General features: G+C 35.5%; 1 protein-coding gene across 2 annotated transcripts; it reads left to right on the top strand.

Moving 5' to 3' along the window:
- The first annotated feature begins 16 nt into the window (after window positions 1–16).
- DEPDC1 (DEP domain containing 1) lies at window positions 17–24552 on the top strand. Of its 2 annotated transcripts, XM_060089949.1 has the most exons (12): window positions 17–210; window positions 1988–2253; window positions 5435–5591; window positions 6031–6149; window positions 6569–6699; window positions 7971–8018; window positions 10481–10621; window positions 11941–12792; window positions 13231–13403; window positions 15291–15467; window positions 23055–23240; window positions 23929–24552. In XM_060089949.1, the coding sequence occupies exons 1-12, from the start codon at window positions 43–45 to the stop codon at window positions 24067–24069; spliced, it is 2559 nt and encodes an 852-aa protein (XP_059945932.1). In that variant the 5' UTR covers window positions 17–42; the 3' UTR covers window positions 24070–24552. The 2 variants fall into 2 exon arrangements, with proteins under 2 accessions (XP_059945932.1, XP_059945934.1); XM_060089951.1 differs by lacking the exon at window positions 11941–12792 and having other exon boundaries at window positions 18–210; window positions 23929–24545.
- Window positions 24553–27374: the final 2822 nt, after the last annotated feature.

Below are 27374 nucleotides of genomic sequence, written 5' to 3'. Positions count from 1 at the left end.
CGGCGCAGCCAATCAGCGCAGCCCTCTGAGGTATTCAAATCGATGGCGGGGCCGACGGTTGTGTGGGACTGCGCTGCCGCCGGCGTCTCGGGGGCTGAGTGTCGCCTTCCACCGCCATGCCGGGCACCGGGCGCTGACAGACCTTCGGGCCTGGTGGGCGGAATGGAGAATCAGGGTGTGCCTCCCGGGCCTTATCGGGCCACCAGGCTGGTAAGACCGCGCATGAACGAGACTGGCCAGCCGGGATGATGGCCGCTTTTACGTGAGAACGTTTGTAGCTTTCCCTCGGGCGGAGGGATAGTTCCCAGAACCTCTTGCGTGGCTGAAGAGGAGAATGAGGGGAGTTCACGGGAATCGCGGCCCCTTGCAGGACACGCCTGTCCCCTCCTTTGCTCCGGGCTCCCCGGGTGGGCGCATCGGACTCAGCTTCTGAAGCGACCCCTGTTCTTGGTGCTGTCGGCGTCCCCTGGAATGTCTTGGAATATTCTGAGTTTAGCCGCTCCCCACGCCTGATTTTCTACCCGCATAAGGATTCGAGAAGAGTTTTGAGTTCCAGTGCTTTGTAGGGTCAGACTGGGGACAAGCCCGATTGTTTGTGACAGCTTCGTTTTGCCGGTCCTGTAGAATTTAATGCAGGATGTACCGACTGAATGCCACTCAGTAACAGCTATTTCATAACTAAGAATATTTTAAGTACCCATCAGGAACCACTGTTGGTAGTCACTGGATTTGTACTTGCATAGAGTGTCTTGTGTATTTGCATCATCAATCCAAGAGGATACTGTGCCACTGGTTATGTGACATTAGGAGAGTCACTTCTGTGAGCTTCAGTTTCCACCTTGGTAAACTAGAGCTAATGATACATGCCCAGGCTAAGAGATGTCCCAGAGTAGACATACTGTATGTGAAAGTGTGCTGTGATCTGTAGAATAACAAACAACTTATTCTCTGGATAAATTGCAGCTCAATATAAGTTTCTTGAATAATATATGAAATGTGGAAATGTGGAAAGAAAAGAATACAGTTATTGTGTTTTCAGCCCTTAAATTCTGCGTTGTGATGTTGGGACCACATAGGCTAGATAAGTGGTAACATAGCGAGTAGTAGCATAGTTGGGGTTACAAATCAGATTTCTTAACCTCTAATGTAAGATTTTTTAATTAAAAAGTTATATGTTTATTCTATACCACTCCTCTTAGACCTACCACGAACCCAAAAGTTAGGGTAATTTGAAAACAGCTTTGGAAAGTGTGAGTATCTTTTGAAAATGTAGATATATCACAGCGTCATTAAAAAACAGTAGACTTAAAACTTAATTTACCGCATCTGTTCTATGTAAATTATTGGGATCTTCACTAGTAAATATACTAAAGGTATATTAATACTTTAATACTAAAGGTATTTTACCAGTAAAACTATTGCCTGCCAAGAGTTTTGTTTTGCCTGCATAGTTAGTTGTGAGTGCAGGTTCTAGAGTCAATCCAATGCCTGGGTTTTAGCTGTGTGACCTTGGTCAAATTATTAAATATCTCTGTGCTTCATATTCCTTATCTGAAAATGGGATAGTAATAGTACCTATTCATAGAATTGTGAGAATTAAAGTGAAATAATGAGTGTAATGCATAGTGTCTGACACAAATGCTACTATCATATTATTAATATTAGTTGAGGTTAAAGAAACAGGAAGAAACAGGAATAAATGCTTTCTCTGTTGAGGACTAAAGGCAGGTTCACTGTAGTTCTCCATTATTCCTAGGTTTCCTAAATAAGCCAACCAGCTAGTGAAGTGCTTTTAGTCAAAAACTATTACATAAAAATATTATTACAACACTAGAATTAATAAAAAGAAATCAGTATGAGATGTAAAATTTTCTTTAGCACAAATAAGACAAGTGATTTCTTCATGAATTTTAATGATTTAATAAGATGTGAATGAGAGAATTTTCTTTGTCTAATTAAAAAAAATTTTTTTTCTTTCCATTTGCAGTGGAATGAAGTTACCACATCTTTTCGAGCAGGAATGCCTCTAAGGAAACACAGGCAACACTTTAAAAAATATGGCAATTGTTTTACAGCAGGAGAAGCAATAGACTGGCTTTATGACCTATTAAGAAATAATAGCAATTTTGGTCCTGAAGTTACAAGGCAACAGACTATCCAGCTACTGAGAAAATTTCTTAAGAACCATGTCATTGAAGATATCAAAGGCAAATGGGGATCAGAAAATCTTGATGACAACAGTCAGCTATTCAGGTACTAAACAAAGAAATAACTGCAAAACTGAATTACTTAACAATGAAGTTTCACTCCACTTCTAATACTTTTACTAAAACAGCAGGCTTTTCAGGGGAAGTAATATTTTCTGTAGAAAACTTACTGCTCTTAGTCCAATTAAAACCATTTAAAACTTAAAGTTAGTTAAAGGTTATTGCTGCACAATTCAAACTTATAATAAAATAAGGAGTTGGGAGGAAAGAATGAGATAGTGTCACTTTTACATATTCTGAAATCTCTGTAACATGTCAAGGACAGAACATTATCAACCTTTAGTTTCATAGATTTAAGAATTACAAGACAAGTTCTCACAGGTCCTTACCTTCAAGTGATATGTAATCTATATAATCTAAGAACACATGTGATGAAATAAATAATAGCAAACTTTATATAATAACTAACAAAAGAAATATACTACAGGTTGAAGAGATTATTAAGAATTTATCATGTACCAGAAGCCCTACTTTATGAGTTACATGTTTTCTTTATTTAATCCCTAGAATAGCTCAGCAAGGAAGGTATTAACTCCTTCTTACAGGTGAAGAGCCTGAGACCATGCTTCAACAAATTTTATTCCCTTGGTCTGAAATATGTTCATGTACACATTCATCAGGCTAGTAAACACGTTTCTTCTCATGTCAGCTGTATTGTAGCCTTTGTGGGGCCTTTCTGACTCCCTTGGGCCAGCATAATTGATTTTTCTCTCTTGTACCCGGAGTTCTTGATTATATATCCCTTAAATTAGGTCTTTGGATTCTAATACCCATGGGGTTTTTTTGTTTGTTTGTTTGTTTGTTTTTGCGGTGCATGGGCCTCTCACTGTTGTGGCCTCTCCTGTTGCGGAGCACAGGCTCCGGATGCGCAGGCTCAGCGACCATGGCTCACGGGCCCAGCCGCTCCACGGCATGTGGGATCTTCCCAGACCAGGGCACGAACCCGCGTCCCCTGCATCGGCAGGTGGACTCTCAACCACTGCGCCACCAGGGAAGCCCCCCATGTTTTTTTACTCTACAAAATTAGTATTTTTCAAATGAAATGTAGAAATTGATTTTTGCCTATGTGTCAAAGATGACTTATGTCATACAAGTAAACTGCAATAACAAGCACATGAATATCTTGTATAACACCCTACAAATCTTTCCTCTCTCCACTACTCGTCAGTCACCTTTTGAGTTCCTTTGCTGCTGCTCATCCTTTAGCTTTTACTGTCCTCAAGGTCCTAGGCTTGTCTACCCTTCACCTCTCTCTCTGGGCAATCTCATACCATGTCTCCACTTACTTTTCTTATGACTTTCAAACCTCCAACCCAAATACCTCTCCTGAGCTTTAGGCCCACTTTTGCCTATTAAACAGGCACTTCAAATATAGTATATGGAAAATCACTAACATCTCTTAACCTAAATTCTGACCTCTTATATCCATATCTGAATGAATGGCACAGTCTTCACTGTAGTTGCCCTCATTCTTTCCCTTCTCTCCTTTAAATATGATGTAGTTATCAAACCATGTCTATCGTGCTGCCTCAGTATTCTCTGATCTGTCTACTTCTCTTAATGAATGTTCTTTTCGTGAGACTACTATTCTCTCTTACCTGGAATTCTGCATAACTCTTCAACTAGTCTGTCTACCTCTAGTGCTTTTATAGTGGTAACAAAACTATGACGTAGTTAAAAATAAAGTATAACGAAAATGTGTAAGAACTTACTGGAGAAAATTATCAAATTGTACTTAAAGTAATAAGTGGAGAAGGATATTCTGTTCATGAATGAGAAGACTTAGTGTCATAAATAAGTCACTTCTTCCCAAATTGATGTATAGATTCAGTGCATCTTCATTCAAAACCCCTACATAATTTTTTGTAGGATTTAACAAGCAGATTTTAGAGTTCATTTGATAATGTAAAGTCCAAGTCAATTTTGAGGAACAGTGAGGGGAGAATTGCCTTACCTGATTATCTGGGCTTAATTAAATTTAAATTAAGACCATTAAGTGCTGAGAATATAAACCCTTACATATAAAGAAACTTGGTGTGAGTTATACATGAATTAAATGCCTAAATATGAAAATAAAACTCTTCTGAAAGAATATAAGAAACTATGTTTAGGACAGAGTAATAAGAAAAAAACTTCCGAGGTGACTAAAAACTTATGCATAAACTTGATGTATGTTAAAAGATACCATAGAGATATTGTTTATGTATATTTATTTAAAGTATGAAAACATGAACAAGAAGGAAATACACTAACTATAGGTTAATGATTTCCCTTAGGAAGAGAGAAATAGAATTAGCAAAGAATTTCTTTCATTTATAAAAAAGATAATGGGGCTTCCCCGGTGGTTCAGTGGTTAAGAATCCACCTGCCAGTGCAGGGGACACAGGTTCGAGCCCTGGTCCAAGAAGATCCCACATGCCGCAGAGCAACTAAGCCCATGTGCCACAACTACTGAGCTTGCACTCTAGAGCCGGTGAGCCACAACTACTGAGCCCACACGCCGCAACTACTAAAGCCCACATGCCTAGAACCCATGCTCTACAACAAGAGAAGCCACTGCAATGAGAAGGCTGGGCACCCCAACGAAGAGTAGCCCCCGCTCGCCACAACTAGAGAAAGCCCACACGCAGCAACAAAGACCCAATGTAGCCATTAATTAATTAATTAATTAATTAAATTTTAAAAATAATAATTTTTTTTAAATTTTAATTTAAAAAATTTAAAAAAGATAATGAAGTCTTGGTAAAATGTTAATAGTTGCATTGGTTGATGGTTACCTATGTGGATGTTGTTTTATATTATTTTCTGTACTTTTTTGTATCTTTGAAATATTTTATATTGAATTGAAGGGAGGAAAAGCATTATAATCAAAAGGAGTAAGAGTTCTGGAAATTTTACAATTACAAAGGGTAGAAAATATATACAAATTAGATAACTAATGAGAGAAATTTAGAAAATGTAACATTCTAGAACCATTTATTATGTAAGTGATACCTCTCCAAAAGAATTGATCCTAATAATAACCCTGATTTATATAGGAATAAAGTTAAAATACATACAGTTTACTAAAGAAAGCAGGAAACTATTAAAACTTTTTAAAAGGTTAAATGGGAAAATTAATTTATATAGATCTCACATTATTTAATTGCATATTATTCTTAAACCAGATTTCCTGCAAATTCTCCACTTAAAACTCTTCCACGAAGGCATCCAGAATTGAGAAAAAACAGAATAGAGAACTTTTCCAAAGATAAAGATAGTATTTTTAAATTACGAAACTTATCTCGGAGAACTCCTAAAAAGCATGGATTACATTTCTCTCAGGTAAAACATCCTTTTTACTAGTTACTAGTTTAAATATAATTACTGCATGCTTAATAATAGAATCATTAAAAGTGAATGATTAATATTTGAAGCCAATACTTGTAATCTCTTAACTATATTATATTTTAAAAATGTATGCATAAATTTGTTTGGATAATAAAAACGATAATAAAAATGGTATTGAGACATACTTGAGACATACTTGAAATAGTATTTGTATAATTTAAGCATGTTTTGTTTTAAATTAATTTGAGGGTAGTGGAGGCAGCTGCAAAACCAAAAGCTCTATTACCATATATTGCATTATTTCTTCAGGTGACACCTTACAGCTCCACAATGGGCTGATGCTAATAGAATTACTAAATATTAGAAATGGTGTCAGTTCATTATCTCCAAAATGTGAGCATACCGTATTAAACCAAAGTAATTCTTTTTTCAGGAAAATGCAGAGAAAATTAACTGTGAAATAATCAATGAAGATCAAGAGAACTCCGTTGATAATAGAGAAATAAGCCAGAAAGATGTTGAAGAAGCTTGGAGATATGTTATTCTGATCTAGTAAGCTATAACTAAGCTATAACCAAGTTCCTGAGGTGTTTAGAATGTTAATTTGATATTTTCATCAAGATATGCAGTTGAAGAAGAACAGAATAATTTGCAAAGCTTAGAATTTAACCTGTATATGTGTTTCTTAATAAATATTCTTGCGATAGTTCTGGTACAATAGAAGTAGAATGTTTTCAATAGAATTTGCTTTTTCTTTGACTCAAAGTTGTAGCTCTAGTTTGGGGTCTATATTGGAATCCTGCAAGGTTATTAAGATACTTTAAAGTAGATACTAATATAAGTCTTAGAGGTTGATTTAAGAGAAATATTCCAAAAACTTTGTTTGTTTTCCATTCAAACTCTTTCATATTTGTATTCTATTCCACTTATTTTATGGAGGAAAAAAAGTTTGTATTCTTTCTCCTATTTAGCCTGCAAACAATTTTAGGTGTGTCATCCCTAGAAGAAGTCATAAATCCCAAACAAGTAATTCCTCAATGTATAATGTACAACATGACCAATACAAGTAAGCATGGAGTAGTTATACTGCAAGACAAATCAGGTTGGTATCAATAAAAGAAGTTGGAATCATTTTAAACATGCTAACAAAGGTTGCAGCTATTGTGGGGATAAAGAGAGACCAAAATGTAGAAAGTAGAATACTTCAGTTGAGAGAACGTCAGGGAGACTACTGTTTTATCAGAGGCGCTTTAGTAATCATAGTGGACTAATTTTTAAATGAATATTATTCACACTTATTTTAGTTCTTAAGGTGGATTCCTGAATGATTTTTTTTAATGACAGGGTTAAGCATCCAAAAGATATGCAAACATAATTAAAACTATTGATTAATCACATTTTATTGAGGACCTATAATGTGCCAGGCACTGTGCTGAAGATTAGTGATGAACAAGAGAGAAATGGTCCATGCCTTCCTGGAGCTTACATGAGAAGTTATATACAAATTTAAAGGGGTCAAGACATACATGCAAAACAAAAGTCACACTCTATAAAATAAGTCAAAACTCTCAAGAACAGTATTCTAAAGAACACTGGCTTTGTGTTATATATATGTTTATATAATGTATTGATTTCAGATATAAGATAGGAAAATCGGGGAAATAATTTAAGCCAGATGTATTGGAAAGCTTATAGGAAATGTATTAATAAATTTACTGAAAATGTTGGCTCATTTTTTTATAATCAGTTGCTGTCTGTAGAATTAATTGACATGCATTACTTTGAGTTTCTTTTTGTGGGCAAGAACTTTGAGGGTTTAATTGTAGGAGCAAAAAAGTAAATGTTAAAACTTAAGAACTATGTTGTGTATGCTTATAGCTTTGGACCAGTTGTATCTTTCATTACCTAAAATAACTTGATTATATGCTCTCCATCTAAGCTTTCTATTCTTTATAACTATTAACTTTTCAAGTCAAATATATGTGTGGTTTTTGTGTTTGTGTCAAAAAACTGCTACACTTATGTGTCATGTTTCATATAGTGGCAATTGAAAGATTTTAAGCAAGCCTCACTGTGAAAGTACCTTAATATTCAAATATAGCTTGTTTCAATCATAAGTCTCACTCAAGTCAGTAATATTCAAATAGCATAGCTAACTTTTTAAACTTGTATTGTAAAATACTGTCTTGGCCCTATGTCTTATTAAATATGTAATCATTTTTAATCCTTGGTACACATACATGTGTGTGTATATATATATATATATATATATACACACACATGTATGTATAATTATATAATATAATAAGTGTGAAGTTTTAAATATACTATCATCATAATTGTATGATTGAACACTATTAATTTTTTGTGTAGATGACCTTCCTCACTGGGTATTATCTGCCATGAAGTGCCTAGCAAATTGTAAGTTAAACAAACTGTGTGTGTGTGTGTATTATATTGATAATATTTAATAAGAACCAAGGAATTATTTTTAATAATTTATAAAGTCCTGATAAAATTAAATTATATTATTTCTGTTGATGTTTAAATGAAGATCTAGTAGAACTGATTACACTTCTTTGCATGTGGAATTTGTTATAGAGCCCTTAACTTTTTCTACGCAGATAGTGATTCTATAATCCAAGCCTGTCATTTATGACTTAGTTCTCATAAATCATCAAATCATAGGCTAGAGGATCTCAGAGGATTTTTAGGTATAATCTACATCAATTGCCTTAGTGAGTCCAGAGAGTTCAAATAGCAACTTCTAAGTAAAGCAGCTTGTAAGTTGAAAGTTTCAATCAGAAATGAAGTCTTATAAAACCCACTTCAGTCCCCTTGCCATTGTACACGGCTTCAACATTTGGTGTTTCATGACATGCTTCTACTCCATAGGGTATATTAATGGGACTTTTATGTTTATGAAAAAAAATGGTCTGTCACTAATCAGATCATTTTTTAGCATTTCATTCTTCAAGCTTTTTCCACAGTGAGTTTTATAATTTAAGACCCTAGTTCAAGTATAAAACCCTAATTGCTCTCGAAAATCAGTTTTTAAAATGTGCAGAGGTGTATGCTTCTAAATCATCAAAAGTTAAATTATATTTTAATAATTTTGTTACAAAAGTATTTTTCTAGTTTTTATAAAATTAGTATTTTAGTAATGTTCAGGATAAGTATATATTCCCTTGTTGTCCACTGGGTGTCAATATGACAAAATAACAGGATAAATAGCAATAAGTAAATATTAGTTATAGAAAAAATTTATCAAATCAAGGTAAAAATCTTGATCAGAAGCTAAAGATTTTTGAGATTCTCTTTCTACCTTCTCGCTACGTAACTGTTCTTCTCTCTCATACCTTGACTCATGATTAGCAACTCAGATAGCATACTTCCAGGGATTTCTCTGATGCCCCATCTTTAGGGATTCGTTTCTTTTTCTTCTCAGTCCACGTTATACATAAATGATACCAAGATATAGCTTACTAAATTCCAGTTTAACAACAATATGTCTAGCCAGAAGCAATATTAAAACTTTTACTTAACTTGTTTGTTATTTAATCCCCCACCGTAATCTTGTGACATACAGGAATCAAAGATCAGTATACTGTTCATAATTTTTTTTCTAGAAGAGAAAGCTAAGGCTTAGAAGGTCTTTATTTCTGATACATAAGGAGCTATGTATTCAAACCTAGATTCTCTAACTGTAAATTCTGTGTTTTTAATTCCAGTAAAGTATTTTCTATCTTAGAAAACTTTTAATGATTATCCAATTTTTTATTCTACATATTAAGAATATTTCTTATATCCTCCTCAGAAAAATTGTCTATTTGTTCCACATAAAATCCTTATTAGCCTTTAAGCTATTAAGTGTGTGTATGTGTGTTAACTTGAAAGATAACATAGTATCTCTCAAATCTGAGTGCATATCACAGTCACTAGAGAAACTCAGCAAATATTCAGATTCAGTCAATTCAGTATGTCAGGATTTTTTTTTTTTTTTTTAAATCACGTCTCAGAAGATTCTTATAGCAAGATGCCCAGCTCAGTGTTAGGAAACTACTTAATTAGTGAACCAGAAGCAAACATTTCTAGATCAGTAATTCCTAGCTCCATAGGAATTCTGATATATTCTGGACTGTTTAGAGGAGATTATATATACTTTTAATAGGTACACTGGATGATTCTGATTCAGTAGTCCATGGACCACACTTTAAACCTATTAAACCTCAAGATCCTGTGACTTGCTCTCACTTTATACTGCTCTAAGTTCTAATTTTAGCTTTGCCACCAAACCTCTTTTACCTTGAGCAAGTTGCTCTGAGCTTCAGTTTCCTCACCTGTAACATAAGATCAGAATTTATTTCTGAGGAAGATACTAATGAGTAGACATGATTATTTCAATAATGTTAACCTAATGGAACAGCGATGTAAAGATATTATTTAAACTCATTCAGGGTATGCTTCACGTCAGGCAAAATTTAATCACAAAAATGTAAATTTACAAAACACAATTTGAAAGAATTATTTGCAAATCCAAATAATCTTTGCTTTATAAAATGAATTGTGATAAAATCCCATTAAAATAAACTGTCCGGATGCTTTTAAAATATATTTCAAATTTTGCTTTATATACAATTTTTCAGTCATATAAATATTAAAATTAAACAAAATGCTAATAGTTGCAGTGATTTCTAATGAAAACATGGTGAGAAGGAATGAGATATGCACAACCCTTTAAATTTTTAAATTGTGACAATTTGTTAAACATAACTCCTTCATGAAATAAGTATATGTTTTATGCTTTTTATAAGTATCTTTAAAAATTATATTTAAAATGAAATATATTTCACCTTTTTTTTTAATTTTTTGCCTCTACTTAGGGCCAAGAAGTAATGATATGAATAATCCAACTTATGTTGGATTTGAACGAGATGTATTCAGAACAATTGCAGATTATTTTCTAGATCTCCCTGAACCTCTACTTACCTTTGAATATTATGAATTGTTTGTGAACATTTTGGGTATGTATAGATTTTTATTTATTACTTAAATTTATTTTATTAGTTTCCAAGTCCCCCATAATTTAAAAGATCTAAAAGTATAGGTAAATAAGAAGGTGGCAGGCTATAAATTATTTTAAAGTTCAGGAATACTCTGGTTGTTGCTATGTTGTTTCCCAGTAATTCAGGTATACCATTCCAACACCAATTCTCTACACCAATACATGTCTTACAATTCAGTTCATTTCTGACACTTACTACCCAGAGTTAACCCAGACCCCCAAAAGTTGAGGACAAAGTCTTTCAGCTCTGATACTAACTACCCAGTGCTAGCTCAGACCCCAGAGATCAAGGGCTCAGTTCCACAATGCTGCCCTCACTTCATGCACCAGCTGCAAATGAGGTCCTCAGGTTTACTGACATTTCTGCCTGGCTAACTACCAAGTTAGGGGTTCCCACAACCCCCTGAAGTTTAATAATTCACTGTAACCGCTCACAGAACTCTGGAAAGTGCTTTACTTAATGATTACCAGTTTATTATAAAGGATACAAGTCAGGAACAGCCAAATGGAAGAGATATATAGGGCAAGGAATGGGGGTAAGTGTTGTGCAGAGCTTCTGTGTTCTCTCCAGGAATGTCATCCCCCCAAGCGTGTCCATGTATTCACCAACTGGTAAGCTCCCATAACTGTTGTTTCAGAGTTTTAATTGAGGTTTCATTACATAGGCATGGTTGATTGAATTATTGCTCATTGTTGACTAAGTCTGACCTCCACCAACCACCACTACCCCACCACCCCCTCCAGGGAGGTCTGAGGTAAGGCTAAAAGTTCCAACCTTCCAAGAAGGGCTAAGCCTAAGTCACCTCATTAGCATAAACTGAGGCTAGCTCTAATAGGCTCATTGTGAATAACAAAAGACTCCTGTCACTCTGGAAATTCCATGGGTTTTAGGAGTTCTATACCAGGTACCAGAAACAAAAACTATATATATGTTTTATTAAACTACAGTTGTCTTATAATTAAGAATTTTCTAATACTTGTAGACTGAAAGTAGATATTTTTTCACGTATTTGACTGAATCCATTTAATTAGATTGTTGAAATAAATTTTAAAGTTATTTTCATCACAAGTTGGAAAACCTCGAGTCTTGCACTTTGTAACTGAATGTTGCATGTGTCCTATTTAAGTGGCTTCTGAATTAAGCAACTGCTATTTGTACTATACTAACAATATGTACTATAGTGATGCTTTGTTTTTTTTAACGTTACTCTTGTTTTTGTTTTATTTTTGTCCACTGTCATACAGTTGCATCTTAATTTTTGTTTCATTTCCTGGTAGTTGTTTGTGGCTACGTCACAGTTTCAGATAGACCCAGTGGGATACATAAAATCCAAGATGATCCACAGTCTTCAAAAATCCTTCACTTAAACAGTCTGAATTCCTTCAAATCAACTGAGTGTCTTCTTCTCAGTCTGCTTCATAAAGACAAAAACAAAGAAGAATCAGATACTACTGAGAGACTGCAGATAAGTGATCAAGGATTTCAAGAAAACGATGCTAAGAAAATGCAGCTAGTTAATTTAAAAAACAGAAGAGCCAGTGTTAATGACATAATGGGAGGAAGTTGTCATAATTTAATAGGCTTAAGTAGTATGCATGTTCTATCCTCTAGCATCAAACCAAGGTGTTATTCATTAGAAGGAATTGTAGATTTACCAGGGAGTTCAAGTAAAGAGGTCTCCAGTGTCTTCCATCAATCTGTTCTGAACATAAAAGGACAAAATAATAAACAATTGTTAGAGTCTGAGACCAAACAGGAATCCCTAATGCATCTTCATTCAGAGGAAAGTATTCAAAAGCCACTCTGTGTTGGTTTTAAAAGAACCTCTACTTTGACCGTTCAAGACCAAGAGGAGTTATGTAATGGAAAGTGCAAGTCAAAACAGCTTTGTAGATCTCAGAGTTTACTTTTAAGAAGTAGTACAAGAAGGAATAGTTATATTAATATGCCAGTGGCTGAAATTATCATGAAACCAAATCTTGGACAAGGCAGCACAAATGTGCAAACAGCTATGGAAGGTGAACTCGGAGAGTCTAGTACCACAGTCAATAAAAGACTCTGCAAAAGTACAATAGAACTTTCAGAAAACTCTTTACCTCCAGCTTCCTCTATGTTGACTGGCACACAAAGTAAGGTTGATGCTTTCAATGCATGTAATGTTAACTTTTAGTGTTTACTAACCCTGTTTCACTTACCTGGCTTTTCTTATCTGAAATTGCTTTACTTTTTCCCTCCAGAAGGAAAGTTTCATATTGTAAAAGACTTGTCATGGCATAACCAAGATTTATTCTACTTACCTAAAGCACGCCTTTTCTTTCCCTTAAATTGCACTTATTCTGAGTCACTTTATTTGTAATAAGTGAAGGATTTTCAATCCTTCATAATCCAATGGGTTATGAAGAAAATAATGAGTATCTTAACCATGCTTTTGAAGAATGTGGAAATTTCTGGGAATAGTCAAAAGAAACGAAATATTAAAATATTATTTTGCCTTGTTTATATGCTGGTAGTATGAAAGCAGCTAGTGTCATTGATGATTTTTTTCTGGGGCGTAATTTGCCTTCTAGGTTTGCTACAACCTCATTTAGAGAGAGTTGCCATCGATGCACTACAGTTGTGTTGTTTGTTACTTCCCCCACCAAATCGTAGACGGCTTCAACTTTTAATGCGCATGATTTCGCGAATGAGTCAAAATGTTGATATGCCCCAACTTCATGATGCAATGGGTACAAGATCACTGGTAAGTTGATTTCTTAAGGAAAGAATAAGTCCAGTTCATAAACTGCGCCCCCCGCCCCGAAAAAAGAAAGAAAGAAAGAAGACCAAACCATCTAAGCATACTACTCAAGTGATGTCATGGTCTTGAAATCCTAGATTCTTGAGTTTAAAAAAAGGCTCTTGAAAGTCTAACCTTTCCTAGCAGCAGAATACTGGTGCATTAATCCTTCGTGCCCAGTCTTTTATACTTTCACATCTTGATCTTTACCTAAGGACTTTGCCTATTCACTCACACTATATCACTTCATAGTGGTTAACTGTCAGACCATATTATATTGCCTTGTGCCAATTCTGTTTGGTGGGGAAGGAAGAGGAGATGTAGGCACTGTTGAAAGCCGAAGGGCACTATAACCTTGTGAAATAAAGAATTAATGGGAAATTCATGTGTAGTAAGTCAAAGTGTTTCAGATATTGTAGTAGTGGGAAAGTTGTATTTGATGTGTTATGTGAATTAGGATAGCTTGTCATTGTGGGCAGGAAGTTGGGAGAGGTACTGTGAAGCAGTCTTAGGCTCCATATGAAGATGAGGGAAAAGAGGCATTTATATGCAGATATTGACTGGAAATGAACTCTTGAAATAGTATCTCTAATATCTCTTTCCCTCCCTCTCTTTATCTCTCTCTTCCTTTCTCTCTCTCTCTCTCTCTCTCTCTCTCTCTCTGTCTATAAAGAGCTGCCACTTCCTCAGAGCGCAGCTTCAATTTACAGAATGTTCTTGTAGCAAGGAATCTGTAGCTAAGCTCCGTTCTTCCACTTATTAAGGACAGTTTTTTAATAAAATGACATACCTAATGTAAAGAGGAAGAATTATTCTTAAGTCATTGTGGCATCATTAAAAAGCATAGGGAAGTTTGTAGGAAAAGATATTTAGAGAGATATGAGTAGGAAGGAGGTAATTTTGGTTTTACACTTTTTGAGATTGAGGTTATAGAACATCCAAGTGAAATTTATCCTACAGACAATGTTGGAAACATGAACCTGGTGAAGAAATATTAGGGCAGAAAGTATATTTTTTGGAAAAGTGGTAGTTGAGGCTATGGGAGTAAATGAGTTCAACAAAGCTGAGAAAAAAAAGAATAAAAGCTGAGGACTGAGCATTGGAAGAAGATAGGAAAACCTGCAGGCATGTAGGAATAAGACCAAAAATATTTCAATTCAATAAATATGCTTACCATCTATTATGTGCAAAATATTTAAAATACAATTCTGATATTCAAATTATTTTAGAATGAGGTGTGTGAGTGTTTATGTCTGCGTGTGTACATGTGTGTCTCTTATATTTGGTGGGTTATATGGACATGAATGAGAGTAAATTAGTTTTGAAACACAAAATTTACCCCAGGATTTGAAGATTGTCGTGATGGAATTGAAAAATACAATGTGTTAATTGTTTTTAAAGACTAATAGAATAGCATTAAAAACTGTTTTCCAGTTTCAAAAGATAAATGGTGCCAACCTTGTAACCACTTGTGTTTATACATTCTCCTAGTCTGTGCTTTTATGGGGTTAATTTAATAAGTCACTGTTCTCTAACAGTCTTTAAGCACCATATTTATATGGTATTAATGGAACCTATGGTGTTTAGTGATAAAATTGAGACAAAACTGAAGAAAAAGCTAAGCCTTCTGTAATCATTTGGAATTTATATTAAGGAAATACTTAATAAGTACTATAAAAAATTTGGCATTTTATTCTTTCTAGTGTAATAAGTTATTGTCCTCATTCTGTAAGCTGAAGTCTGCTTATCACTTTATCTCAATCCTTTAGCATAATACTACCTAGAAATAACTGGTATTCTAATTTCTATAAAACCTTAAGTTTTTAAATTCACATCTTTTAATGTTTCTAGATGATACATACTTTTTCTCGGTGTGTGTTACGCTGTGCTGAAGAAGTAGATCTTGATGAGCTTCTTGCTGCACGATTAGTTTCTTTCTTGATGGACCATCAACAGGAAATTCTCCAAGTACCCTCTTACCTACAGACTGCAGTGGAGAAACATCTTGACTACTTAAGAAAGGGCCATGTATGTATTCTAAGTCTTAAAATTCTCTGCATTAGTCAGTTGCAAGTGGCAAACTCATCTCAAACTAGCCTAATCAGAAAGGGAGACTTTATCAGCTCACATAAATAACCTCCAAAAGTCAGGAATGTAGACAGAATATAGAGATTCAAATAGCAATAGGATTGTTTCTATCCCTTCATCACTTATTTCCATTTCTGTCCCATATTTGAAAAACGGCTCCTTCACATGATTGGATATGGCTGATTAAAGCTCTTGAGTCATAGACTTATATTTGCAATCCAAAGGGAAAAAAAACCATTCCTCACCTCCAATTTGAAAAGTTAATGGTATGGACTCAGAGTGGCTAAATCTAGATTAAATGCACATTCTTTAGGTGGTTGGGGGTGAGTGGGTTGAAGAGAGGGCCCATTATCTGAGTGGCTCTACATAGATTAGAGAAGAATCTGTTCTTCACGAAAGGTAAGGATAGTTGGAGTAGAATGGGAAGGAACTTTTATAAGGAGAGAAGGAATCTAAGCAGCCAAAAACAACAGATGTCTGCTATATTCAGTCCTTGGCTGCCCAACAAATATATTCATGTTTCTTCCTATACATACTACTCTAATATTGCCATGACTTACTGTAATTATAACTATCCCCTACAATTCTTTCTCTTGTCTACAGATTTTTTTTTTCCTAGAGCAGGTCCTAATTGGTCATCAATTTTATACACATCAGTGTATACATATCAATCCCAATCGCCCAATTCATCACACCACCACTCCCACTCCCCCACCACTTTCCCCCCATTGTGTCCATACATTTGTCCTCTACATCCGTGTCTCAATTTCTGCCCTGAAAACTGGTTCATCTGTACCATTTTTCTAGGTTCCACATACATGTGCTAACATACGATATTTGTTTTTCTCTTTCTGACATACTTCACTCTGTATGACACTCTCTAGATCCATCCACATCTCTACAAATGGCCCAGTTCCATTCCTTTTTATGGCTGACTAATGTTCCATTTTATATATGTACCACATCTTCTTTATCCATTCATCTGTCGATGGGCATTTACGTTGCTTCCATGACCTGGTTATTATAAATACTGCTGCAGTGAACATTGGGGTGCATGTCTCTTTTTGAATTATGGTTTTCTCTGGGTATATGCCCAGTAGTGGGATTGCTGGATCATATGGTAATTCAATTTTTAATTTTTTAAGGAACCTCCATACTGTTCTCCATAGTGGCTGTATCAATTTACATTCCCACCAACAGTGCAAGAGGGTTCCCTTTTCTCCACACCTTCTCCAGCACTTGTTCTTTGTAGATTTTCTGATGATGCCCATTCTAAATGTTGTGAGGTGATACCTCACTGTAGTTTTGATTTGCATTTCTCTAATAATTAGTGATGTTGAGCAGCTTTTCATGTGCTTCTTGGCCATCTGTATCTCTTCTTTGGAGAAATGTCTATTTAGGTCTTCTACCCATTTTTGGACTGGGTTGTTTGTTTTTTTTAATATTGAGCTGCATGAGCTCTTTACATACTTTGGAGATTAATCCTTTGTTTGTTGATTCGTTTGCAAATATTTTCACCCATTCTGAGGGTTGTCTTTTCGTCCTATTTATGGTTTCCTTTGCTGTGCAAAAGCTTTGAAGTTTCATTAGGTCCCATTTGTTTATTTTTTTTATTTTCATTACTCTAGGAGGTGGATCAAAAAAGACCTTGCTGTGATTTATGTCAAAGAGTGTTCTTCCTATGTTTTCCTCTAAGAGTTTTATAGTGTCCAGTCTTACATTTAGGTCTCTAATTCATTTTGACTTTATTTTTGTGTATGGTATTAGGGAGTATTCTCATTGCATTCTTTTACATGTAGCTGTCCAGTTTTCCCAGCACCCCTTATTGAAGAGACTGTCTTTTCTCCATTGCATGTCCTTGCCTCCTTTGTCATAGATTAGTTGACCATATGTGCATGAGTTTATCTCTGGGCTTTCTACCTTGTTCCACTGATCTATGTTTCTGTTTTTGTGCCAGTACCATATTGTCTTGATTACTGTAGCTTTGCAGTATAGACTGAAGTCAGGGAGTCTGATTCCTCCAGCTCTGTTTTTTTCCCTCAAGACTGCTTTGGCTATTCATGGTCTTTTGTGTCTCCAAACAAATTTTAAGATTTTTTGTTCTAGTTCTGTGAAAAATACCATTGGTAATTTGATAGGGATTGCATTGAATCTGTAGATTGCTTTGGGTGATATAGTCATTTTCACAATATTGATTCTTCCAATCCAATAACATGCTATATCTCTCCATCTGTTGGTATCATCTTTAATTTCTTTCATCAGTATCTTATAGTTTTCTGCATACAGGTCTTTTGTCTCCCTGGGTAGGTTTATTCCTAGGTATTTTATTCTTTTTGTTGCAGTCGTAAATGGAAGTGTTTCCTTAATTTCTCTTTCAGATTTTTCATCATTACTGTATAGGAATGCAAGAGATTTCTGTGCGTTAATTTTGTATCCTGCAACTTTACCAAATCCATTGATTAGCTCTAGTAGTTTTCTGGTGGCATCCTTAGGATTTTCTATGTATAGTATCATGTCATCTGCAAACAGTGACAGTTTTACTTCTTCTTTTCCAATCTGTATTCCTTTTATTTCTTTTTCTTCTCTGATTGCCGTGGCTAGAACTTCCAAAACTATGTTGAATAATAGTGGCGATAGTGGACATCTTTGTCTTTTTCCTGATCTTAGAGGAAATGCTTTCATTTCATTTCATTGCGAATGATGTTTTCTGTGAGTTTGTCGTGTATGGGTTTTATTATGTTGAGGTAGGTTCCCTGTATGCCCACTTTCTGGAGAATTTTTATCATAAATACATGTTGAATTTTGTCAAAAGCTTTTTCTGCATCTATTGAGATGATCATATGGTTTTTATTCTTCAATTTGTTAATATGGTGTATCACATTGATTGATTTGTGTATATTGAAGAATCCTTGCATCCCTGGGATAAATCCCACTTGATCATGGTGTATGATCCTTTTAATGTGTTGTTGGATTCTGTTTGCTAGTATTTTGTTGAGGATTTTTGCAGCTATATTCATCAGTGATATTGGTCTATAATTTTCTTTTTTTGTAGTATTTTTGTCTCATTTTGGTCTCCGGGTGATGGTGGCCTCATAGAATGAGTTTGGGAGTGTTCCTTCCTCCGAAATTTTTTGTAAGGGTTTGAGAAGGATGGGTGTTAGCTCTTCTCTAAATGTTTGATAGAATTCACCTGTGAAGCCATTTGGTCCTAGACTTTTGTTTGTTGGAAGATTTTTTTTTTTAATATATTTATTTATTTATTTATTTATGGCTGCTCTGGGTCTTAGTTGCTGCGCGCAGGCTTTCTCTAGTTGCGGTGAGCAGCAGCTACTCTTCGTTGCGGTGCGCGGCTTCTCAGCGTGGTGGCTTCTCTGGTTGCAGAGCACGGGCTCTAGGCGCGCGGACTTCAGTAGCTGTGGCTCGCAGGCTCTAGAGCGCAGGTTCAGCAGTTGTAGCGCACAGGCTTAGTTGCTCCGCGGCATGTGGGATCTTCCCAGGCCAGGGCTCGAACCCGCGTCCCCTGCACTGGCAGGCGGACTCCTAACCACTGCGCCACCAGGGAAGCCCTGTTGGAAGATATTTAATCACAGTTTCAATTTCATTACTTGTGATTGGTCTGTTCATATTTTCTATTTCTTCCTGTTTCAGTCTTGGAAGGTTATACCTTTCTAAGAATTTGTCTGTTTCTTCCAGGTTGTCCATTTTATTGGCATAGAGTTGCTTGTAGTAGTCTCCTAGGATGCTTTTTACTTCTGCGGTGTCCATTGTAACTTCTCCTTTTTCATTTCTAATTTTATTGATTTGAGTCCTCTCTTTTTCTTGATGAGTCTGGCTAATGGTTTATCAATTTTGTTTATCTTCTCAAAGAACCAGCTTTTAGTTTTATTGATCCTTGCTATTGTTTTCTTTGTTTCTATTTCAATTATTTCTGCTCTGATATTTATGATTTCTTTCCTTCTGCTAACTTTGGCTTTTGTTTGTTCTTCTTTCCCTAGTTCCTTCAGGTGTAAGGTTAGATTGTTTATTTGAGATTTTTCTTGTTTCTTGAGGTAGGCTTGTATAGCTATAAACTTCCCTCTCAGAACTACTTTTGCTGCATCCCATACATTTTGGATCGTCATGTTTTCATTGTCATTTGTCTCTAGGTATTTTTTGATTTCCTCTTTGATTTCTTCAGTGATCTCTCGGTTATTTAGTAATGTAGTGTTTAGCCTCCATGTGTTTGTGTTTTTTACATTTTTTTCCCTATAATTCATTTGTAATCTCATAGTGTTGTGGTCAGAAAAGATGCTTAATATGATTTCAGTTTTCTTAAATTTACTGTGGCCTGATTTGTGATCCAAGATGTGATCTATCCTAGAGAATGTTCCATGTGCACTTGAGAAGAAAGTGTAATCTGCTGTTTCTGGATGGAATGTCCTATAAATATCAATTAAATCTATCTGGTCTATTGTGTCATTTAAACTTGTGTTTCCTTATTTGTTTTCTTTTTTTTTTGTGGTACGCGGACCTCTCACTGTTGTGGCCTCTCCCGTTGTGGGAGCACAGGCTCCGGACGCACAGTCTCAGCGGCCATCGCTAACAGGCCCAGCCACTCTGCAGCATGTGGGATCTTCCCGGACCGGGGCACGAACCCATGTCCCCTGCATCGGCAGGCGGACTCTCAACCACTGTGCCACCAGGGAAGCCCTGTTTTCATTTTGGATGATCTGTCCATTGGTGTAAATGGGTTGTTTATGTCCCCCACTATTATTGTGTTACTGTCAATTTCCTGTTTTATAGCTGTTAGCAGTTGCATTATGTATTAAGGTGCTCCTCTGTTGGGTGCATATATATTTATAATTGTTATATCTTCTTCTTGGATTGATCCCTTGATCATTATGTAATGTCCTTCCTTGTCTCTTGTAACATTCTTTATTTTAAAGTTTATTTTATCTGATATGATTATTGCTACTCCAGGTTTCCTTTGATTTCCATTGGCATGGAATATCTTTTTCCATCCCCTCACTTTCAGTCTGAATGTGTCCCTAGGTCTGAAGTGGGTCTCTTGTATACAGCATATAGATGGGTCTTGTTTTTGTATCCATTCAGCAAGCCTGTATCTTTTGGTTGGAGCTTTTAATCCATTCACGTTTAAGGTAATTATTGATATGTATGTTCCTATGCCCATTTTCTTAATTGTCTTGGGTTTGTTTTTGTAGGCCCTTTTCTTCTCTTGTGTTTCCTACTTAGAGAAATTCCTTTACCATTTGTTGTACAGCTGGTTTGGTGGTGCTGAATTCTCTTAGCTTTTGCTTGTCTGTAAAGCTTTTGATTTCTCCATCAAATCTGAATGAGATCATTGCCACGTAGAGTAATCTTGGTTGTAGGCTCTTCCCTTTCATCACTTTAAGTATATCATGCCACTCCCTTCTGGCTTGTAGAGTTTCTCCTGAGAAATCAGCTGTTAACTTTATGGGAGTTCCCTTGTATGTTATTTGTCAGTTTTCCCTTGCTGCTTTCAGTAATTTTTCTTTGTCTTTAATTTTTGCCAGTTTGATTACTGTGTGTCTCTGCATGTTTCTCCTTGGGTTTATCCTGTATGGGACTCTCTGTGCTTCCTGGACTTGGGTGGCTTTTTCCTTTCCCATGTTAGGGAAGTTTTTGACTATGATCTCTTCAAGTATTTTCTCCGGTCCCTTCTCTCTCTCTTCTCCTTCTGGGGCCCCTATAATGTGAATGTTGTTGCGTTTAATGTTGTCCCAGAGGTCTCTTAGTCTGTCTTCATTATCTTTTCATTCTTTTTTCTTTATTCTGTTCCTCAGCAGTGAATTCCACCATTTTTTCTTCCAGGTCACTTATCCATTCTTCTTTCTCAGTTATTCTGCTATTGATTCCTTCTAGGGTGGTTTTCATTTCAGTTATTGTGTTGTTCATCTCTCTCTGTTTGTTCTTTAATTCTTCTAGGTCTTTTTTAAACATTTCTTGCATCTTCTCCATTTTTTCCTCCATTCTTTTTCTGAGGTCCTGGATCATCTTCACTACCATTATTCTGAATTATTTTCTGGAAGTTTGCCTAACTCCACCTCATTTAGTTGTTTTTCTGCAGTTTATCTTGTTCCTTCATCTGGTACATAGCCCTCTGCCTTTTCATCTTGTCTGTCTTTCTGTGAATGTGGTTTTTGTTCCACAGGCTGCAAGACTGTAGTTCTTCTTGCTTCTGCTGTCTACCCTCTGGTGGATGAGGCTATCTAAGAGGCTTGTGCAAGCTTCCTAATGGGGGGGACTGGTGGTGGGTAGAGCTGACTGTTGCTCTGGTGGGCAGGGCTCAGTAAAAGTTTAATCCGCTTGACTGCTGATGGGTGGGGCTGGGTTCCCTCCCTGTTGGTTGTTTGGCCTGAGGAGACCCAACACTGGAGCCTACCTGGGCTCTTTGGTGGGGCTAATGGCGGACTCTGGGAGGGCTCACGCCAAGGAGTACTTCCCAGAACTTCTGCTGCCAATGTTCTTGTCCCCAGGGTGAGGCACAGCCACCACCCACCTCTGCAGGAGACCCTACAACACTAGCAGTTAGGTCTGGTTCAGTCTCCCCTGGATTCACTGCTCCTTCCCCTGGGTCCCAATGTGCACACTACTTTGTGTGTGCCATCCAAGAGTGGAGTCTCTGTTTCCTCCAGTCCTGTCAAAGTTCTGCAATCAAATCCCACTAGCCTTCAGAGTCTGATTCTCTAGGAATTCCTCCTCCCATTGCCAGACCCCCAGGTTGGGAACCTGACGTGGGGCTCAGAACCTTCACTCCAGTGGGTAGACTTCTGTGGGATAAGTGTTCTCCAGTCTGTGAGTCACCCACCCAGCAGTTATGGGATTTGTTTTTACTGTGATTGCACCACTCCTACCTTCTCATTGTAGCTTCTCCTTTTTCTCTGGATGTGAGGTATCTTTTTTGGTGAGTTCCAGTGTCTTCCCGTCGATGATTGTCCAGCAGCTGGTTGTGATTCTGGTGTTCTTTCAAGAGGGAGTGAGAGCACGTCCTTCTACTCCGCCATCTTGGTTCCTAATCACCTTGTCTACAGATGTTATGGGCCCTGCCCATGCTCTTACATCTCAAAAATAGTAGATGAACACTTTATTACCATTTCAAAACGTTAATGTTTTAGGATGAATTAAAATATCACTTCGTTAGTGTTTTGTAGTTAAAAGAATAAAATCCATGGCTATTGGTTCTAATGATGTTAGCTACCTTTATTTAATACTTGTGTGCTAAGCATTTTATGTACATTATCTCATGTACATTCACATTTTACAGATGAGGAGACAGACCAAGACCAGTTTAAATAACTTGATGATGGTTATAAAGCTTGTAGGTTGTAGGGCTGGGATTGAGACCCTACTGACTTATTGCTACTCTACTGCATAATACAGTTTTCTTAAAGTGTTGAATGTTTTGTGGCAAAATAATAGGTATTAAAACCCATCAGAAGAACCCTTTACCAAATAGGAACATGACCAGAATAGATTTGACTGTATGTATCATTTTGTTCATTACAGATTAAAAATCCTGGAGATGGAGTGATTGCTCCTTTGCCAACGTATTCATACTGTAAACAAATTAGTGCTCAGGAGTTTGATGAACAAAAAGTTTCTACCTCTCAAGCTGCAGTTGCAGAACTTTTAGAGAATATTATTAAAAATAAGAGTTTGCCTATAAAGGAGAAAAGGAAAAAACTAAAACAGGTAAGAGAATGAACAAGTTTCAATCATAAATATTTTCTAATATGCTATTGCTGATGGTTATTTAATGACATTTAGAATCTAATTTCTCATTTTAATATTTTGAATTTTAAATATCATATATGTAGGCTATGTATAACTACCTGCCTGGTTTTACTCTGTCCTGAAATTTTCATAATAACCATAATAACAGATACTCTCCTTTACTTCCAGTGTTTTATATTTAAAACATGCATTACCCTGGGAAAATAATTATAAACTTAGGACTATAATATGTAACTTTTAGTGACTCATCATTTAGAATTTTTAGCTCTACATCAAAACCCTGTAGCCACATGATTCTGGCAAGTCCAATTCCTGGTCTGAGACACTCAAAGAAGTATGAAATATACTAACTAGATCCTTGTGACCTTCATAGACTTTACCAATGAGAAGGAAGAACATCTGGAATTTAGGAGAATTAACAGCAGAAGAGAATCCTAGATGTTAATGCTAACTGGAATCTAAGAAATATTACAGGGTACCTTTCATGTGTGAGAAAGTGGAGGGAGAAGCAAGGATAAAGTGAAAGGATGCTGATCTCTGTAATACATCTTTGAGAAAGGCACTGAATCTTTATAAAATGTTGACCAGTGGCTTCAGCTCAGATAATAATGTTAAATACCCTCTAATTCCTCACCTCATTTTTAAGTTTCAGAAGGAATATCCCTTGATATATCAGAAAAGATTTCCAACCTCTGAAAGTGAAGCAGCACTTTTTGGTGACAAACCTACAATCAAGCAACCAATGCTAATTTTAAGAAAACCAAAGTTTCGTAGTTTAAGATACTAATTGAATTGAAAATTATGTAATACTTGTGGAACTTTGGTAAGTGAAGCCATATCTAAGAATTCAGCTACTAAAAAGGAAGTCTATTTATCAATAAGGTTTTTCTAAATAAAACATTATGTAGGGAAGTGCCAAAATAGTTTTTATCAATGTGAAACTGCTGAGAAACTAGTGAATCTCAATGGAGAGCAAGTGACAATAGGTGATACCAAATATTTTAATCAGAAATAATCTTTTGTTTTTTATACAACTATCTGGAAAAGCTATCATGATGTGTGCTAATGTTTCATTTACTTGAATTTTGAAAAATGACATTTGCTCTTCAAGATTAAGCTGTAATTTAAAAAAAAAACAAAAAACAACTTATCTGCATGTGCTTATGGATGTTAGCTTAAAGAACTAGTTGTTTAGGATTACTTTTGTTTCTAAGTGTAAGAATGTGAAGAATATTTGAAAATTCAGTGAATTAATTTTCAACTGCTAAATATTGCACTCATATATTCTTTTGCTACTTTTTATCTATTTATATATATATGTGGTTTTAAAATATGAATATATATTATAAGACTTTGGTTTGCCTTAAACATTTACCCTAACTGCTTCAGTCATTCATTTTTTCAATAAATATCTTTTGCATTCTTATCTTCATGAATCTACTAGAATATAAAGATATGAAAGAAGTATAAGGCAATCACGTATTCATTTAAAAGATATTTACTTAGCAACTGCTATGTGCCTTTCATTCTTCAAGATGTGGAGGGAAAATGATGAATAAAACAGAAAACCTCTTCTCTAAAGTATTTGCTTTCTAATCAAGGGAGATATACCTACCAGATATTTAAAAAAACAATACATCCCCTGAAATCAAGTCATGAGGATTCATTCAACTGAAGACTAGCCTTTTTAATTATGCAACAGTTCCCTAAGCTAGTGTTTTCCAAATTGTTGCATATTAGAATCACCTGGAGAATTTTAAAATAATACATGCTCAGGCCCTACCTTATACTGACTAAATCAAAATTTTAAGGGATGGCATATAGGCCTCAGTATTTTTTAAACTCTCTAGGTGATTCCAATATTCAGCCACCTTTGAGAATCAGTGCCCTAAATACTTTTTATAAATAAAATGTCAAGCTGGTTTCACACTGGCTTTATTATTTCATTGGAAGAAAATGCCAAGTGTAAATCCCTCTCATCTTAATAGAAGGTTCTACAAATTTCTGCTTGGCTAACTGTGTACAAACTTGAAGCAGCGTTTCTTCCACATTTTTCTGAAGGTTATTTAATATCTATTTGGTAAGTGTAAAGATATACATAATGCCTGGGATGTAATAGACACTTATTGTTCAATGACTGTTTTGATTTTTCAGTGTAAAGTCGTACTGTAAAATAACCATGTTCCATTTGAAATTAATATTTTTACTAAAAATATGGACAGAAAATAACTATATCTTTTGCCCAGAAACCTTAGCTATAAAAATATTGAAGCGAATTAGAATTCTTCCCAAGGTGTTTGTATACTAGAAGTTTTCCTGTTTAAAGGTATGTAATAATGTGAATTATGTTGCATATTGAGATAAAAACTGTTGTGGGTTTTATAACAATTTAATTTTGTATTTATTGATTGATATTAAATATATAAATATTATAAAGACATAGTAAACTTTGATCTCCCTTAGTGTGCATGCAATTGAGGTTACAAAATACATGATGTAACACTTTAATAATGTGAACTCTGGAGTCAGATTTGAATCCTACTGTGCTGTTTACTGTGTAACCTGAGACAGGTTATTTAACTTCTCTAAATCCCAGTTTTCTTATCTGTACAATAAAGATTATAATAGTACCTGTCCTTTAGGATTGTTGAGTATTAAATAGAATAATTTGTGAGAAGTTTTTAGCAGTGTCTAGCATAGAATAGGCACTCTATTAAATGTTATAAATTAATACTAGAAACACCTAGAATTATAACACTAGAAGAGATCTTAGCAAAAATACAGTCCTCTCAATTGCTTTGGGCAGAAAGGAACCAAAACAAAATTGTGAACAATTGGTGAGTCTTATTAAACTATTTTTTAGTCATGAGACACAGCTTCTGATTGTACATACTGGTTGGAAATACCTGGTCTAATATAATGAGAAAATTTGATGAGGAAGGAAAGCATTAATATCTTCAGGAACAAAATCCTTGAATATGTGAAAGCATACAGGACACATTACACAAATAGAAGGCTTATTAACCTTTGGCTGGAGCATGGACAGATACCGTTGGATCAGAAAAAAAGGGAAGAGTCTTTAATTTCAAATATTGATGGGTTGATTTGATGTTGAGTGCTTATAAAAAGTATCTTCTAATTGCTTTTGCCTTCTTACGAAATAAGAATCAGAGTCAACCCTTGAGAGTAAAGCATGGTGGGGAAGATATTGCAAGTTTGAAGGGAGAGGGTGTGAAATAGTAAATCTGTGGCAATGCACAGGGAATTGTAGTTCTGGTCCCAGAAGTTATTGCCACCAACCATTCCCAACAGCTTCTGCTAATTGTTGTCATTTAATGATCCACTCTTCTCATATACTGTCTAGTTATCTAGCACTCAGTAGTGGAAAGTATCAATACAAGGAATTTCCTACTGACTAGCTTCTGTCCTTGGAAAATGTAAACTCTGAGTTTCCTCATCCATAAAATATGAATAATAACATCTACCTAACTGGGTTGTTAAGATAATCTAAAGCAGCAATATGTTTAAATCTTGACCTTAGCAAGCCCAAGCTCAATTTCTAAGTCCTTTCCTCTGATAATGAGTTTAATAAGATTTCTGCTGATTCAAACTCCTTCCCTTCCAAATCTCTGTCCTCATATCTCACAATATATTTTCTTTTCTATTCTATCAGTGGTGATATTTTTTACCCCATCTTTGGAAGAATTAAAAATAGATCCAGAATTTTATATCCTGGCAGCCTGTGTATCTCTCCCAAAGATATATCTCCCTTTGATTTTGAAGGTAAAGCACATATGTGTATATGTGTATGCATGTGGTGTTATTGTTGAAATGAAACTTCTAGGAGAGAAAGGATTGCTGGTTTTAATATTAAACTCTAAATTTAAAGAAATTAAGTCAGTTCACTGGAATAAACTTAATAGTTCTAAATACAATAAAGTATAGCAACTAAGAATCTTCTGTTAACTCAGAATTAGCTTTTGTATTAACTAAGAATCTTATTTTCTAAGAACTGGGGGGAAAAATGTACAAAATAGCTGTTTTTATCTCTCCTGAAAACCTCTCAGAATGTGTACTGAGGAAATGCAGAAT

This window comes from Mesoplodon densirostris, chromosome 2 (assembly GCF_025265405.1).
Source record: "Mesoplodon densirostris isolate mMesDen1 chromosome 2, mMesDen1 primary haplotype, whole genome shotgun sequence".
Taxonomy (NCBI): Eukaryota; Metazoa; Chordata; class Mammalia; order Artiodactyla; family Ziphiidae; genus Mesoplodon; species Mesoplodon densirostris.
Note: the sequence above shows the minus strand (reverse complement) of the source record. Positions and strands in the feature narration are given on the sequence as shown.